At 47.3% G+C, this 14,998-nt stretch overlaps 5 protein-coding genes across 5 annotated transcripts; 3 read left to right on the forward strand and 2 right to left on the reverse strand.

Annotated features, from left to right (window-relative positions):
- The first annotated feature begins 214 nt into the window (after positions 1–214).
- BJ212DRAFT_524750 (uncharacterized protein) lies at positions 215–2,012 on the forward strand. Its single transcript, XM_041343404.1, has 4 exons — positions 215–800; positions 852–924; positions 1,147–1,743; positions 1,799–2,012. The coding sequence occupies exons 1-4, from the start codon at positions 294–296 to the stop codon at positions 1,861–1,863; spliced, it is 1,242 nt and encodes a 413-aa protein (XP_041198145.1). The 5' UTR covers positions 215–293; the 3' UTR covers positions 1,864–2,012.
- Positions 2,013–2,957: 945 nt separating this feature from the next.
- On the forward strand, positions 2,958–4,608 carry BJ212DRAFT_524975 (uncharacterized protein). Its single transcript, XM_041343405.1, has 8 exons — positions 2,958–2,965; positions 3,179–3,294; positions 3,351–3,493; positions 3,549–3,641; positions 3,705–3,815; positions 3,868–3,897; positions 3,954–4,025; positions 4,081–4,608. The coding sequence occupies exons 2-8, from the start codon at positions 3,261–3,263 to the stop codon at positions 4,213–4,215; spliced, it is 618 nt and encodes a 205-aa protein (XP_041198146.1). The 5' UTR covers positions 2,958–2,965; positions 3,179–3,260; the 3' UTR covers positions 4,216–4,608.
- A 1,730-nt stretch (positions 4,609–6,338) lies between these two features.
- BJ212DRAFT_525033 (uncharacterized protein) lies at positions 6,339–7,573 on the forward strand. Its single transcript, XM_041343406.1, has 3 exons — positions 6,339–6,674; positions 6,732–7,184; positions 7,237–7,573. The coding sequence occupies exons 1-3, from the start codon at positions 6,418–6,420 to the stop codon at positions 7,301–7,303; spliced, it is 777 nt and encodes a 258-aa protein (XP_041198147.1). The 5' UTR covers positions 6,339–6,417; the 3' UTR covers positions 7,304–7,573.
- A 147-nt stretch (positions 7,574–7,720) lies between these two features.
- BJ212DRAFT_525660 (uncharacterized protein) lies at positions 7,721–9,156 on the reverse strand. The gene is made up of 5 exons (XM_041343407.1): positions 8,840–9,156; positions 8,594–8,787; positions 8,452–8,544; positions 8,224–8,400; positions 7,721–8,164 (listed from the first exon to the last, which is right to left on the reverse strand). Coding segments are annotated over exons 1-5 (774 nt in total). The 5' UTR covers positions 8,841–9,156; the 3' UTR covers positions 7,721–7,855.
- A 5,202-nt stretch (positions 9,157–14,358) lies between these two features.
- On the reverse strand, positions 14,359–14,624 carry BJ212DRAFT_1260690 (uncharacterized protein; the record flags this gene model as incomplete). Its single annotated transcript, XM_041330129.1, is given in 2 exon segments — positions 14,359–14,526; positions 14,538–14,624. 2 exon segments carry the CDS (start codon positions 14,622–14,624, stop codon positions 14,359–14,361), a joined length of 255 nt encoding a protein of 84 aa, XP_041198149.1.
- Between the last annotated feature and the right edge of the window lie 374 nt (positions 14,625–14,998).

Consider the following 14,998-nt stretch of genomic DNA (forward strand, 5'->3'; position numbering starts at 1 on the left):
GTTTGCGCGGAGGAAGTTGTCCTGATTCTGATCTAGACTCCACTATTGCTCCACTGCCAAGGCGTTTCAAGCTTTCGCTGTATACGAAAGATTGCACTTGCCGATCAGCATTTCCGGTACACGGCAGCCAAGTAACATATTGCCATCTGCCCAAGCAGAGCGCTCCGATTGAAGGGGTCTTATCGTTATTCCCATGAGGCACTAGCACCAATGAGTGGAAGCCAAGTAGAGCCAAGCAAGCCAAGTGTGTGACATGCGTGACACTAGATCACGTTGTCTCTTGGAACTTGTTCATGATGCCGCATACACGGCACGAATGGCTTGCCATCTTCTTCACCGTTATCTTTCAGCTCTGTTCTGCAATGGCCCAAAACGACAGCAGTGGTTATGACAGTGACCCTATTCTACAGTTTAGACCCGCCTTCGTCGAGTCGTTACCAGTTCAGATCCTCCTGACAGGCGTAGTCCTCACACTCGTCGTCGTTCTGCTTCTTCACCTGCTTTTTACCGCTCAGTATCATTGGCCCCTAGCTCGTGTCAATTATATGCTGCAGCTCACGGGGGTGGTGACTTTGCTCGCCTCTATCACCGCTACTATCTATGTCGTGTTCTCCTCCAATATAGAGGAGAGCCAGCATTGGCCATACATGTTGAGCTACCTGGCTGTGGATATGCCAAGATTTGGCAGCAATATAACCGGGAATACCACTGATCCTACTGTGGTATATGCACACCGATGGTCACTTGCCGAGAGTGCTACGTGGACCGTAATGAATGCGACTACATCTATGGTTATACAGGTCAGTGCAAGTGAACGTAGCCCCCCTGATTGTACCGATGTTGTTATTTAGATTACCCACATTCATTTTCTGACCTTACTGTTTCCCTCAAACCTGGAGGCAAGACTCATTTTTGGCCTGCTTGGTGAGTACGCGTGTCAAGCCCCTGCGTTTCTGTTCCAAATGCATCCTGTGTATTGGATGTTATCATGTTCCGTGATCTCGGACATTATGCCATTCCTTAGTATTGGAACTCTGCGACATTCTTCCTATGTGGGCATGAGTCATTGGCGCTTCATGTTCTGTATCCCGCACGATTCCCGCAATACTGATCTCAGCGTTGTGTTTGCTTCCTGCTTGTAATCAGGTCCATTGGCTATCATATCTGCTGTCATGCAACTGCTCCCGATCTTCTACGGGTTGAGCTCGGTGCCACTCGCGGAGGACACCCGGAACGTGTGCAATGCAGCTTTGTCGTTGCTGTTCACTTCTGCACTAATAATCTGGGGCTTTTTTGTTAACCGGGAGGCGGCATGGCGCACCGATGGCGGGACAGCAGCCTTCGGTGCTGGCGCAATCGTTCTCGCTCTCATATCGACTACGCTCAATTTCATCTACATACCGAGTCAAGACCAGTATGGATGGATGCCAAAACTTATGTGGAGTGTGGTCATGTGGCAAAGTTTCCTTGGATGGTGGTGGTGGGTTGGTTCCGGGATGGGCGTCGGCGAGGTAGAAGAGTTACTGATGAAGGAGGAGAAACGTGAAAGAAAGAGGAAAGTGAAAGCACAGAAGAGGAAGGAGCAACGAGAGAAGGCCAAGACTATGTGGAAGGGTGTCACCGGTGCATTCACAACGAAGCGCGACCACCTTGATAGCCGGGATTCCGGCGAGGGGCACGAAGGACTTGACAATTCTGAATCGCTGAATGCTCTCGCTTCTAGCAATGTCCTATCGACTACAGGTTCGATGACAAATAGGTCGTCCGGGGGCGTGCTTCCTCTACAATTTGTAAACAGATGGTACGCACGCTTGCGCCATGCGCACCTTACTGCGGCGAGAATACAAGCTGTCGAGCGCGTAGAGCGCATACACCAAGTGTTCGGCCGTGAAGAGACCCGGAATTCGATGCGGGAACCTGGTTCCCAGGTCGTCGGATGGGGACTGGGTAGCTATGGACTACGGGGCGTAGAGCGGGATCGAAGGGAAGGACAGGAGCTACAGATCAGGATTGAAGTGGACGACGACGGAGATAATCCAGGCAAAATCGCAGAACCAGAATTACTGTCACAAGACCAGTCCTTTCGGCGGCGTGGCCACCAACCTGAACTTCCGCCCTCGCAACGTGCTCCACCGGCGCCAGAGACGGACCTTGGATTTGGATGGACATCATTCTGGTGGTGGGGACCTCTTCGGCGGTGGCGTTTACGGGACTCGACGGCTTACAGGTGAGGCGAGCAATTTGGTGCGAGATGACACTAGAGATGTTGTATGATCTGATGCAACGTGTATCCCATGCTTCTGATGTTTGCATTAATGTTTCTTGGACCCCTACCCCACAGCTACGCCGATACATCAGCCACATTTTAGGCACTTGATGTTGAATTTCACAGGCCGTAAAACCTACCCTCAGCACAAGTTCCATTCGTGCCGTGGGCTATACCACTCCTTATTATTGTTCTGACATGCTTCATCAATACCTCGTGTACAATATTGACTTGCTGTAGAATATTTTGGTTCATATTGTTCGTTTTGGACTCCCATCTTGTTGTATCGATGACTGATCGGAGCTGCTAGATTATTAGGATATCTCTGATAAAATTTAGGGTAAGCGGTTGGTGGGCGGTATATACTTACTGATATTAGTACTAACCTCCCGAGAAGCAACAAATGAGTCGTTTACACTTCGAGTTCGACGCCATGGTTTAACACGCTTCTGCCACGTTTTCCTCAGACAGAAACAAAACCTGGGGTACGCCATTCTCTTCTTAAAGACACTCACATTTATCAAATGACATACATTCCAGCGAGAGCACGCTTTGTGCATAATCGTGACGCGTCGGAAGGCTTCGAAAGTCATAGTGCATAGGGATGTTGTTCCTCGCTTCTTGAAGCAGCACTCGCTGCCTAGGACAAGTCGGATATGCTCTGAGTCGAGATGACAGCCGCGGAGATCAGTGTCCAAGGTGTGTTTTTCATAGCGAGTCAGAAGTAAAGACGCGTCGTTCGGTTCCGGACACGCGCATGAATCGCTGTACATCATGTTAGCCACGAGCCTTGACGACGTGTCTGATAATCAGTTGACGACGACGACTAAGATGACTCTTTGGGGAGAAAACCCTGGTATTTGATTTGTTTGGGCCTCCTCAAATGATGGATTCTATAACTGATCAACGCAGATAAAGAGCATACACACGACTATAAATTGCTGGGCAAATAGCACCTCAGTACTGTAGGCCGACCCACTACCCAAGTTCATATATGGCTCGTCACACCACTCGCGACTCCGAAGATTGTGAGTTCTATCTACTGCCATTTATCGAACTACAATTAATTGTACCTATGTGTTAGCAGCCTTCCCCCAACTTCAAGGACCCGTATTCATGAGGCGGCCTTCGCAGGCCTCCATAGACCACCTGTCCAACCCCCGGCTTCCTGCACGCTATCTCCAAGCAGCGTTGAAAATGAACTCCCAAATATGCTGCAAGACACAAGTAAGCGTCCATTAAAACCTGAAGCTACGCATTACAAGCTGATTGTTCCTCAAAGAGAATAATTAGAGACTTAGCTCTTCGTCATATCGATTTTTCGATACCGTATCTGGAGCAGTCTCAATCACAGATAGAATTTTTTAAGAGAGAGGTAATGAATATTGTGGCAGAGTGCAACTACATAGTGTGCCTGAGGCTGAAACATATCTTGTAGGTCCTACTCGACATGAAGCTGTCGCACCTGATATGGTACCAAGATGCTTGGGTAGTTGAAGTGTTCCTTCGCATAATATACCATCGCCCGAGAATCATGAAAAACTTTCAGGTAATTCCAAACAACATGAATCAACTACCAGATTGTTCTGATTTACAACCAGCAACTGGACTCCGAGCTTCAAATTACACAGGTTTTAACTTCTCCCCTACTCAATTATGCTTCGAGCCAATCTAATACATCCCCCAGCATGACCATCCTTGTCAGAGACAATCAAACGTTCGCTCTATCAATCTAGCTACTCAGCCTGAAGATGTACAGGTTTCCTATTCCACTGACAATTATACTCCGAGTCCGCCTAACACGCACGTTATAGCATGACCGTCCGCATCAAATGTCATTCACCGTTTGCTCTAATAATCAGGCTACTCACTGGCAGCCTGAGGATGTACAGGTTCTTCCCTATTCTACTGACAATTATGCTCAAGGTCGTCTAACATACATGTTATAGCATGACTTTGTTTGCTCTGATAATCGGGCTACCCCACCTAAGGATGATCAGGTGAACACGGTTCAAGGCGGCGGTTCCTCGGGCACAGCGTCATGTCTAGTTCTGTTGTCAACCCTCCTGGCTTCAATGCCAGGTTTGCACCGCTTCCATGCGATAATCATGGAAGCCGGCCTGTCCACTGACCAACACTTGCAACATTTCTTCCGAATGACATCTACGGGGAGGGAGAAATTCATCACACAAGCACTCACGGAGACCTCTAGCCTGTTTGAACGAGTTGTGATCATGGATATTCTAGAAGAATTAAGGAACGACATTCTAGTTGGTACTGTAGAGCTACGACACTAGGTTCGTCACGTGCAGCGTGTGATTATGTCATACTCAGTGTCACTGGTTCGAATGTCCATGTGACCTGTGACCACACCCAAATAGATTCGCCCGCGGATGCTTCGCCGCTTGCAACCATATGACATGCCGCTGCTTCGTGATTGTGACAACTTGCTTCAGGATTCGCCTCGCATAGTGCTAATGATGGTAACAAGTGGACTTGGAGACTCTTGCAATATTTACGCGATGTTCAGAAGTGTGCAAACCACTCCGAAGTCTATGATGTGGGTGACATTATTGCTGAAGATGTGGAAGGTGGCTCGAACAGTGTTCCGAAGGTTGATTGTGGGCGTGGAAAGCGTAGACGCATCACAAATTCGATGTATAACGATTTTTGGTCCCATTAGTGCACAACCTATGTTTTTCCTATGTTTTTTTCCGAATGTCACAAATTAGCTTCGTCCCGCCAAAATTCATGTGACGGTCACACCAAATAGATTCGATTCGTCAAGGGCTGTGACCTGTGACGAACCTAGTGTCGTAGCTCTACAGTAGTCTATAACACTTTACGAATAGTGATGATTACTAGATTCAGAAAATGGTGTTCAAAAATACCCAAACGAACCTTTCAAACTCCGTGACTATGTTGTAACCTTTGCTTAGTAATATGCCTTCTGACTTTTGACACCTCGGCCTCAACAGTCTGTACATTGGAGTCTAGATACGATTAGTCTGCGGTTTAGAAAGCATTTCTAGATTGCGAGGAGGTGCAGGACGATATACTGACTTAAAGGTTTGAATCAAAATCTATTACGATTCTAAATGCTGCAGAAAGTCACCCAGTGATTTAAGTACCGTTCTGGCAGGGTAATGTAACTGAGTCAAGACTGTCGTCCGCTTATCTGTTACGCTCAAAGGCAGTGGTACTGAAAGCTTGTGTTTCAGTATCGTGAACAGTATTTATGTAGATTATGGGAAATCTGGTAAGCCCAGCGTGCTTACAGGTAAACTGCATTTGTCGAAAGTTTTACAAAATCGACCATAAACCTTCCCCAGCTTCCCATACCTTTTTTCTCTCGCAAGCAAATGATAATTATTGTGTGCCATTGAATACAAGTATATACCGTGTGGTGCTCTAGTACAGGCATGAAGATCCAGCACAGGCTTATTTAAGAAAGCGGAGTCGAAGAGTTGAGCACGGGGCGAGACGCGGACGGAAATTCTGGAGTTGGCAGCGTCGGTAGAACGATCGATATTAATATTGTGGCTTCCGAGTTGAGTTATCAAAGCTTTTTGAGCGGTGCGAGCGTGCTGCACTGCTGGCAGTCTGCTGCAGAGAACTGGGACGATGTCTCGCCACCAGGGGGGAGTGTTGCCGTGACCGAGCGGGGTTCTAAAGGACCCTCACCGCCAATTTTCTAGTCCAAACCAATTGGTTGGCGAGTAAGCACTCACCCGCAATTACTGATGCCCTGACTATGTCGCATGTCAAGACTGCCTGACGTTCCTGATTGTGCGGTGCCTTGACACTCACACGTAGTATGTGCGAATGATCAGCGGTCACCACACGCTGGGTTCAGCCCGGCAACTTCACTGCTGCTGTACTTCAAGTTTACGCTTCAGCTGCCGTACTCTGCAGCAACTCACTTTATCAGGTGTAATCCTCTATTCGTCACCAATGATGGTTCTCCTGTATTTTCAGGGCGCTGGGCCTTGAAATTGGACTCTCACGAACTCCCGCAGCATGTGAGACCTTGTGAGTATGATATAGCAAAGTTATCTATATTTCCAGGCTGTCTCGCCTGCAGCCCCAAAGCACTGTATAACAATGCGTTTCATCCATCCTTCTCAACCCAGTTGCCGGTAACACCAGGCATGGAGGGCGTCTTACAGCGGTTGCGTGGCCATCTAGCCAAGTCTCAAAGGCTCCCACGGCTACTACAAGAGCACACGGTCCGTCTGGCCTGCTTCACATTGATTCTCACCGCATTCCTCTTCCTCTTGGTCGGTCTATCTTTGCCAATTATCAAGTCAATCATAATTATCAAAGTATCAGCAGTAAATTCTGTTGATCCCGTCTCGAATGCAATTACAGAACTGCAATTTGGAGTATGGGGTGTCTGTGCATTGAGGTAGAGTATCTGCTTTGACCAAATTTTGCCGGTGTTTCCTCATCCGTCACGTTTCAGTATTCTCAATGGCGTCAAAGCACAAGAAGCATGCTATGGCCCACAGTTGGGATACACCGTTCCTACAAGCATCTTGTCTCTCGTTGGGCTCTCATCTAAGCTCGCAAATATTGCAGAGACGACCCTCCTGACTATACTTGTGCTGCATCTCGTCAGTGCAGCACTCTCGACCGTCGCCTTTGTGTTGTCTCTCTTGCTTCGCTCTCACCTAATCACAGCAATCGCACTCGTGATTGCCATAATCACAGCAGTTGTTTCGACTGTTGTTTTGGTTGCGAATGTTACCCTGGTTGTTGGTATTAAAGACAACATCGACTCCCTTTTCCCTGGAGCCGACTTTGCTGTAAGCTTTGGCAATGGCTTGTGGATGGTACTAGCGGCGGTGCTTTTGACTTGGATAGCGGTTATCATGCTGTCAGCACAACGACGTTGTCACTGTGGTGTGAGTCAACAGTAGGTTTGCAGGAATTTCTGTGTGACGCCATGATCCTGATTTATCGATTAGTCCCAAACTCAAGGTGCCCAGATCAGGGATATCTGAAAAGGACAGTGCGGAGAAGGTCTTGGTCTAAAATGGACAATTCTGCCATGTGTTTCCATGTCCGACAAGTTACGAATACAATGTCGACGATCGCAATGACAGTTCCGCCAATATTCTATATACAACGCATACAAATAGGAGACTACCGAGTGCACGGCGCTTAAGCGAATCGGGGTCCATGTGGAGCTCAGGTGGAGCACGCACAGGGAGTCACGCAAATTGCCTCCGCGGGATCAAACGTTCCGTCCTTACATATGTTAGCAATTATTGATCACAGCAGCATTCTTAAATAACATCTGTATAAACATATGCCCTGTCGGGACTCACAGCATCGATGAAAAGTTGAGGTCGGCACCCGGTGGGTAGCGACTTGTGCAGTAACACTACTCGCCATGACCAACACACTTTTCCGAGACTACAAGAATCTTTCGATTCCCAACATCGGAAGGGAGGGAATGCTTCCCATTGAGAAAATCGAGTAACACAAAATACAAATAGAACTCGAATTGAATGGAAGAATATCATACAAGTAAAATACTCAAAATCCAAAAAATCACGACTTTGAGATGGCTGTTCATGTAACCTAATTCATCTCCCCAAGCTTGACATTCAGAGCCTGGATCTGGAGGGCGCTCATCCTCCCCATTAGTTCTCTCTCGAAAAAATCTTTTCTCACGGCAGGAACCCATGACCTCACAACAACGAGATCCGCCTCGCTGCTGATCCCTAGTTCCTCAAACGCGGAGAAAAGGTGGCTAAGGTCAGGGTTGACCGTCTTTAGAAAGTTCTCGACAGTGAGATCATCACCACCCGCCGCTTCGGGTTGTACGAAATCGTGGTCTTCGTAAGGTGGGGGTGGACCACCGGGAGCGGGTGGCAAGCTCACACCACGCTATCGCGCAAAAGCGTGAGCGGCGCTATTCATTAACAGCACGAGCACAGGTACTCTACCTCTGAGGTAGAACTCTTAACGCGAGCGGTTTTGAGGGCGGGCCTTAACTTCGACATCTTGGCTCTGAAGGCGTGACGCTTGGCATACGTTTTCTTTGATAAATAATGCTCCATGTAGAGCTCGACGGGCCATGCATCAGTGTACCTGGCAAGAAAGGATGCCAGTTCCTCGCGAGCCTGGGTGTGTTAGATGATATATCCAACTCGCTAGTCAAATCAACGGCTTACCCAGTCCAGATAGATAGCCCAAATATCGGGCATCTGTTCGTGGAGGAATCTTTCGCAGTCCAGCATCATTACGGCCTGGTCGCGAAGGATCTTCTGTTATCAAGGATCAGCGATGGACAATAATACGAAATTAAAATTTTACTTTAAATTCTTCGAATGCTGGTTGACTTATATCCATTGCGCGGATGATATTTTCTTGGGAGCCAGAGACTAGCTTACGAAAATCTGCCGGCATCGGTCGCGGTATGGTGCGATGGCCATCATCGGCAGCTGATTCGTTACGTTGCATCCTGGACGCACTGCCAGTGGGAGCGGGCTTCATTCCGGTGGAGACCACTTGCGAAGACCACATCAGCAGAGGAGGGGAGCAAGAAAGAGAGCCACTCACTCACTATCGATGGCGAGTTCAGAGAAGGGCAGAAAGATTTATAATGGCAAGGTGCCCGTGGATACTGGTCCCACTGGATCTTTCCAGCAACCCTGCCTTTTTCCGGGCGAAATAAACCGAGGGAACGGGTGATGGGCACGCAGATAGTCACAGATTGTGACTTGGGCGCTGTGCCTTCGTCCCAATCATGGAATCACTTTGAAATACGAACTGCACAGATATATCAGCAAGACTACGCACCTTTTGGCTCCAGTTGGTGTCGTTGTTTTCATACCCATTTGTCTCCCTGTCATAGTTTAAGGTGTGTTGGATAACAAGGGGGTTACCATCGACTTTAAGTGGCCCCCACCTTCCAAAAATTATCCAGAAGTGAGTCTGCAACGCGTTCATTCTCGTGATGAGCATGATTGCGAGATGCTATCCGAACTGGCTATGGACTTTTGATTTCTACCGACCGCGTCAGCCAGTCTGCCTACCGTTTACCCTTGTCAACTGTTGATTATGAGGATGCCCCTGTTGAAGTTAGTCACAGCAGTCGTGTTCCCTGCGACCCATGTCAGTGGGCTAGAAATCGGCGCATTGGTCATGCCGGACACTTGCCCTAGCTGTACCGAAACAGTCGACAGTGATGAAGAGAAGATGCAAGACGCATGCTAACAATACGCGTCAACTAGCAATGTTCGCTTGCTTATGTATCAGTCACTTGAATTCAATCAAGATGAAACGACTCTCTTCCCTCAATATATAGTCTGCTAGAGAATTCCAAGTGAGTTCTCGTTATAAGTCATAGCAATGGATTCAATTGCAAGCTCACGTTAAAGTACATAGCGCATTCATATCCTAAAGCCCTCTCATCTTTTACCCTGCGCCTCGAGCTCCAGCTCCAGAACATAGTATACTTCCGCACATATCCGTCGAACTCCATCTCCTAGCTGCAGCTTCTTATCTTCCTTAATCTTCTTGATACGGGCCACTCGCAAGCAAGGCCACCTCTGACAGCCTCAAGAACGTCCCTCGCTGTTTCGGACAGTATTTTTGGAGGAAAATAACCCATGGTATCAACTCGTGGTGTAAGCTGGTCGAGCATGAGCTCGGATACGGCAGATTCAGACATAACTGATACTACAACACAAGACAGGAGATATAGAGTGGGTTCCGTAACGGCCATCGGGGCACGCTTTGGAGGTGCAGGGTGGTCGTAGTCGGGCTTGGGCTCGAAGTGGAGTATAAACAATGACATTAACAGTGTTGTTGAACACAATTGCAGGGTCGGTGTCATCACGTGGCAGGATAGCATCTGGAGAAGAAAACACTGGCCGAGTGGGGGCGGTTGTGGAACACAGTCGATGGACCTCCAAACGAGGGCTGCCTCTCAAGCCGCTCTGCGGATCAAGTCGAACGATAATGTCCAACTAGGCGGCGGCGAACCCTGCACCGTCATGTCGAACAACGGCTGTCGCTTTCACGGCTGCTTCTGGGACTTTATCTTCCTCGACTTTCTTTACAGTAGACTTGAAGATACTGCGGCTGTGTTATCGTGCTCCTCAGACTACTTGAGTGGTGTCTTGAGTACTATCTTTCGGCCCGATGTTTCCTCGGCATATCACCTACGAATTAGTTTGTACGAAGTTGTAGACGTCATCCGCAATACTTGCAACGATAGCCTCAGTGACAATCTCTTGTACGCCTCGTCATACTTGAAAAGCTCTTTCTTTAGGGGAACATTTTCCGTGAAGTGGCACGACCGCTAATGGTTCTCGGAGGTAACGATTCAAAATGCGCTACCGATATGGAATATGCCGTCGCTGCTGCAGCATAAAAATAATGTTCCACGAAACGATACTTTCGGCATGCCTCGAGCCAGACTCGGAGGAGGGACCAGAGGTCACAGGTGGTGGTACTGCATAAATACTCGGTGGTGATCAAGTGAGTGTCACAAATTTCGAGAGATTCACTCGTGTGAATTTATTTCTTTGCCCCCGGCCCTAATACTTCCATACCCACTATCAAACGCGCGGCCACTGGTCACTGGTAGCGCCTAAATCACTCATGCGATGCTGGTAGCGATCATAGGGCTCTAAAAATTTCTTCGTCGACTACATAATCGCATATATCTCTGATTCGATTATAGATGCAGACAGCATGTGCTGCTGACACCCTCCGTGTAGGAGATGGAACTGTCAAACTACTGTGCCGCCTTTTCGTGCTGTGACACTGTCCCTGATATTAAGTACGATGGAGATCTGGCAGCAAGTGCTTTTCCTTTTTACGTTTGTCATATGTATGGACCAGGGCAGATCGATTTGGGCCTCCTGCTCAGACACAGGCATATTCGAGTCGTTTCTTCTCCCTATGACGGTCTCATCTCTATTTTGAGCCAACAGGGCTATGCTATATATTCACGAGACACGAGACACGAGACACGAGACACGAGACACGAGACACATACGGATCATCAATTAATCTGGCTAGCTGTGTGAATCGATGCCGCTCTGGCAGTGACTCGACGGTATGATGGAATTTAATGGTTTGCATCGGTTTTTGCATCAGAGTTGCACGATCTCTATCACATATTTTGTATCGATGGTGTTATAGCCCAATGATCGAGGCTGGAGCGAGGAAGTACGCACGAAGCGACAGGTATTGAGGAGAAGGGTACATTGGAGGGAGGTGACCATGAGGGGTTGGCTTGGAGGTGGTTAGTAGCAGTAAGGCTGCAATCGTACCTATATCTATTTCTGACATTTCTGATATCCACGTACCGACAGAACGTGACCTTGTTATGAGGCTCTGGACGCTCCCCAGGTCCGGGCCAACAAGAGAGGGAGTTGATCATCAATCAGGTCTCAGAGAATCAATGAAACGTGGTCACATTGTCCCTAGGTCCGTGTTAGATCGGTGGCTACATGATCTCACTGATGGATTTTTAAACTGATACAACGACATCTCAAAAGTGCACTGGAAAATATTTCCCGAAATCACGAACAGCAGTGTTCAAAATTCCGCGCGCACGACACTACTTTGTGAATTCGCAACCAGCATCACCATCTTATTTTGTTCGATCGACACCGAGAGCCTTAGAGTGACCTCCCCTTCTCCTTGGTTTCACACCGCATACTAATTTGTGTTAATCAAGGCAGGGGTGAACGTTCATCTCCATGGCGCCTTTTTCGGCTATAAAAGCGCTGGATGGTGGTATATCTAGCTCGAACTCCATCATTATACGTCCACCAAGTTTCTCACTCACTCGCGCCATCCTTCAAACATGACCAAAATCTTCAATTCTCCTTATTGGTGGCCGATGATCAATTTCAATCGTAATTTCAGCTATTTTATAGGTTCGTGGGGAGTCAGGCAAATATTGTCAGCGATGCCTCAATCTACTCTTGACGCAGTTGCCTCCTCTGCTGCAGTGATTTACGATTGGGGTGAGCGAGATTGTATTTAAGAACGATTGATATCCTTATGATGTTTCTAGCGCTGACATTTGGGCAAGAGGTATGCTGATGCCATTACCAGAGTAGCCATCTCACTAAGGATGACATTATGTATAGCTCGAACTGGTCTGGGTGAGCACCGTACCATATCAGAAGACTTCAACAGGATGATACCCTCAATTCTGGACAGAATCGTCGTTGGTCTCTCATGACAGTTCTATATATCGGCGTGCGTAACTTATGTTATAAGCGAAGATGACAAGTTGTGCTGAATTCAAAATATTCCAGGTGCGCTACTTCGGAATACTATACATTATGTATGTCTTCAAGGTTGGCAATGTGCACTGTGCTACTACTTAATCATTTTCCACAATCAGCATCAACATGCTGCGTATGTCCCCTCACCCACACTGCGCGTGTTTCTGCTGATTGAAGGCATGCAGAAGCTCTTCCGACAGTCTCAATGACAAAACTAGTGAGTATCCTACATTAATGCCTGTCATTGTCGCCTAATTTACTCCCATACAGGAGTGAGTGCGGTTCTCGACCAGCTTGCTAATTTAATATAAAATGACCGCAACAGATGTGAGATTGTTTGGAGTATCTGATCCTCCGACACTCACCACCAACTTGGATTTCCAGGCAATGTTATGTACTTCGTACTAAATTGCATGGGTGTGGTCGTAAATGCCATGTTAGGTGGTGAGTCACTCAGCTACAACACCCCAGTGATATTGACTTGGCTGATACATTATGCAAGCGATCATGATAACTCGGTTATATGCCATGTATCAGCGATCCAGAAACATGCTTGTCTTTCTCGTTGTAATCTTCACAGCTGTTACGATTGCATGTGGAGTGATGACTGTAATGGTAAACAGGCATACCAAAGCGAGTAAGTTTTAAATTATGGTCGAAGGGCTCGAGCGCATTATACTGATCAGATGGATATCAGGAGAGCTCATCCTCTCCGGCACCTATCAGTGTACTAATTATGACAAGGACGCAGACGCTCTAATTCTACTTTCCATGACATGGATACTATCCACTGTATGGGAAGTCCTCGCGCTGTGTCTTGCAACCTGGATTACTATAAAATACTTCCGTGAACTGCAACGACCATCGAGGAGATGGACAATTGGGAACTATTTCACAGTGTTGATACAAACTCACGTTGTCTACTTTGCAAGGTGAACTCCTAATTTAATATGTTCAACTTCCCCCACTAAAGTTCCGTACGTGCTAGCTTTGCTGTTGTTTCTTGCTTCGATCTCGGTTTTTTGTCTCCGCAGCTCTTGGCGGTACGCCCATGTATCATTAATACTTGCATGCGACTGCGACTTATTTACTTTTATAGAACTCACTTTCTGTGGGAACTCAGATTTATGATGGTGTTCGTCAAATTCTTTCGGTCATGCAGATGTTTGTGCTAGGACCACGCCTCATCCTTAGTGTTCGACAATATCACGCCAAGGTCATGGACAACCCTGATGCTGGAGCGGACATGATTTCAATGGCTTTCCGGGAGCATATAGATGTGTCAACTGAACTATAATACAATTACTCCTCCACGCTTTCTTTCCGTTATCCGTCCCGACGACATTCTTTGATTCCCCTTCCCTTGCGACTAACTTTACTCGTTCCTTTGATCGAAGACTGATACTGAGCACTTTTATACTTGCCAGTCTACTACGCAGTCCTTTTCTCTTACATCTGTCGTTCAGTCGTAGACTGAAACAACTTTGCTCGTGCATGGTTTTGCCGTAGTACTGATTCAGTGTGCCGAATTAAATTTGAAAACCAATATTTCGATATGGGTTCTCGTGCATGATGCATAATAAATAGCATTAGTGGAACCCCGTCAATGTCTCTTGTCCGTGCAATTACATACTGCCTGATGTTTACTGCTACATCAATTGTACCGAGTACAATGTCAAGGTCCGACCTGGAAGTTGCTTCGTAACAATATACTCTCATGACCCTACCAAAACGCCGCAAGCTAGCAGTATAGCTCCAAGCACGAATGAATTTGGACTCGATGCAGATGTCAAGGCAAAATTCGTATTCTATCAGGTACACGCATTAGAAGACGCACGCGTCACGTTCAAGAGTGAACGTTACCAGTTGTTTTGTACCCTTAGCGGTCTGACAGCTCTGACCGCAATTCAGATTCATATTGCTCGTGATGACCGATGCAAGCCCGGGATCTATTGGTGCGGGTGACGCTGCAACTATCGGCAAAGTCAAGCTCTGTAAAGTACCGAGCTGGGGAGGATATGCTTACCCATTGCAGATATTGAAAATAGAATAACCCAGAGGGATAGAATGCGGAGGGTCACTGAGGACATGTTGATGGGTATAAGATGGATTGAGGTATATGCGATGGGGTTGAAAGTTGTATTTGAAGAGTGGCGAGAAATAATACTTAAAGAGTGAACGAGATCTAGATGGAGGCCTAGTCAATAAGCCAGGAGATAGGAGGGACCGAGAGGGAATGGTAAAATCACGACTCGGCCAGGCGCTTCTTATACGAAAACGTTCATCAAGAGAAGTTGTTACCTTCATCCGAAAATAGCAGGTATGCGCTCGGCGTGCACGCGTAAAAGTCACGTGCGTCGAGATTTCTTGTATTGTCCTTGTATTGCAGGAGACAATGTCGGACAACGTCGCGAAGAGGCCGACCTCAAGAACTATTGGTTTACTATAGGAGTGCAACACTATG

Source organism: Suillus subaureus, assembly GCF_016647635.1.
Source record: "Suillus subaureus strain MN1 chromosome Unknown BJ212scaffold_3, whole genome shotgun sequence".
NCBI classification, from domain to species: domain Eukaryota; kingdom Fungi; phylum Basidiomycota; class Agaricomycetes; order Boletales; family Suillaceae; genus Suillus; species Suillus subaureus.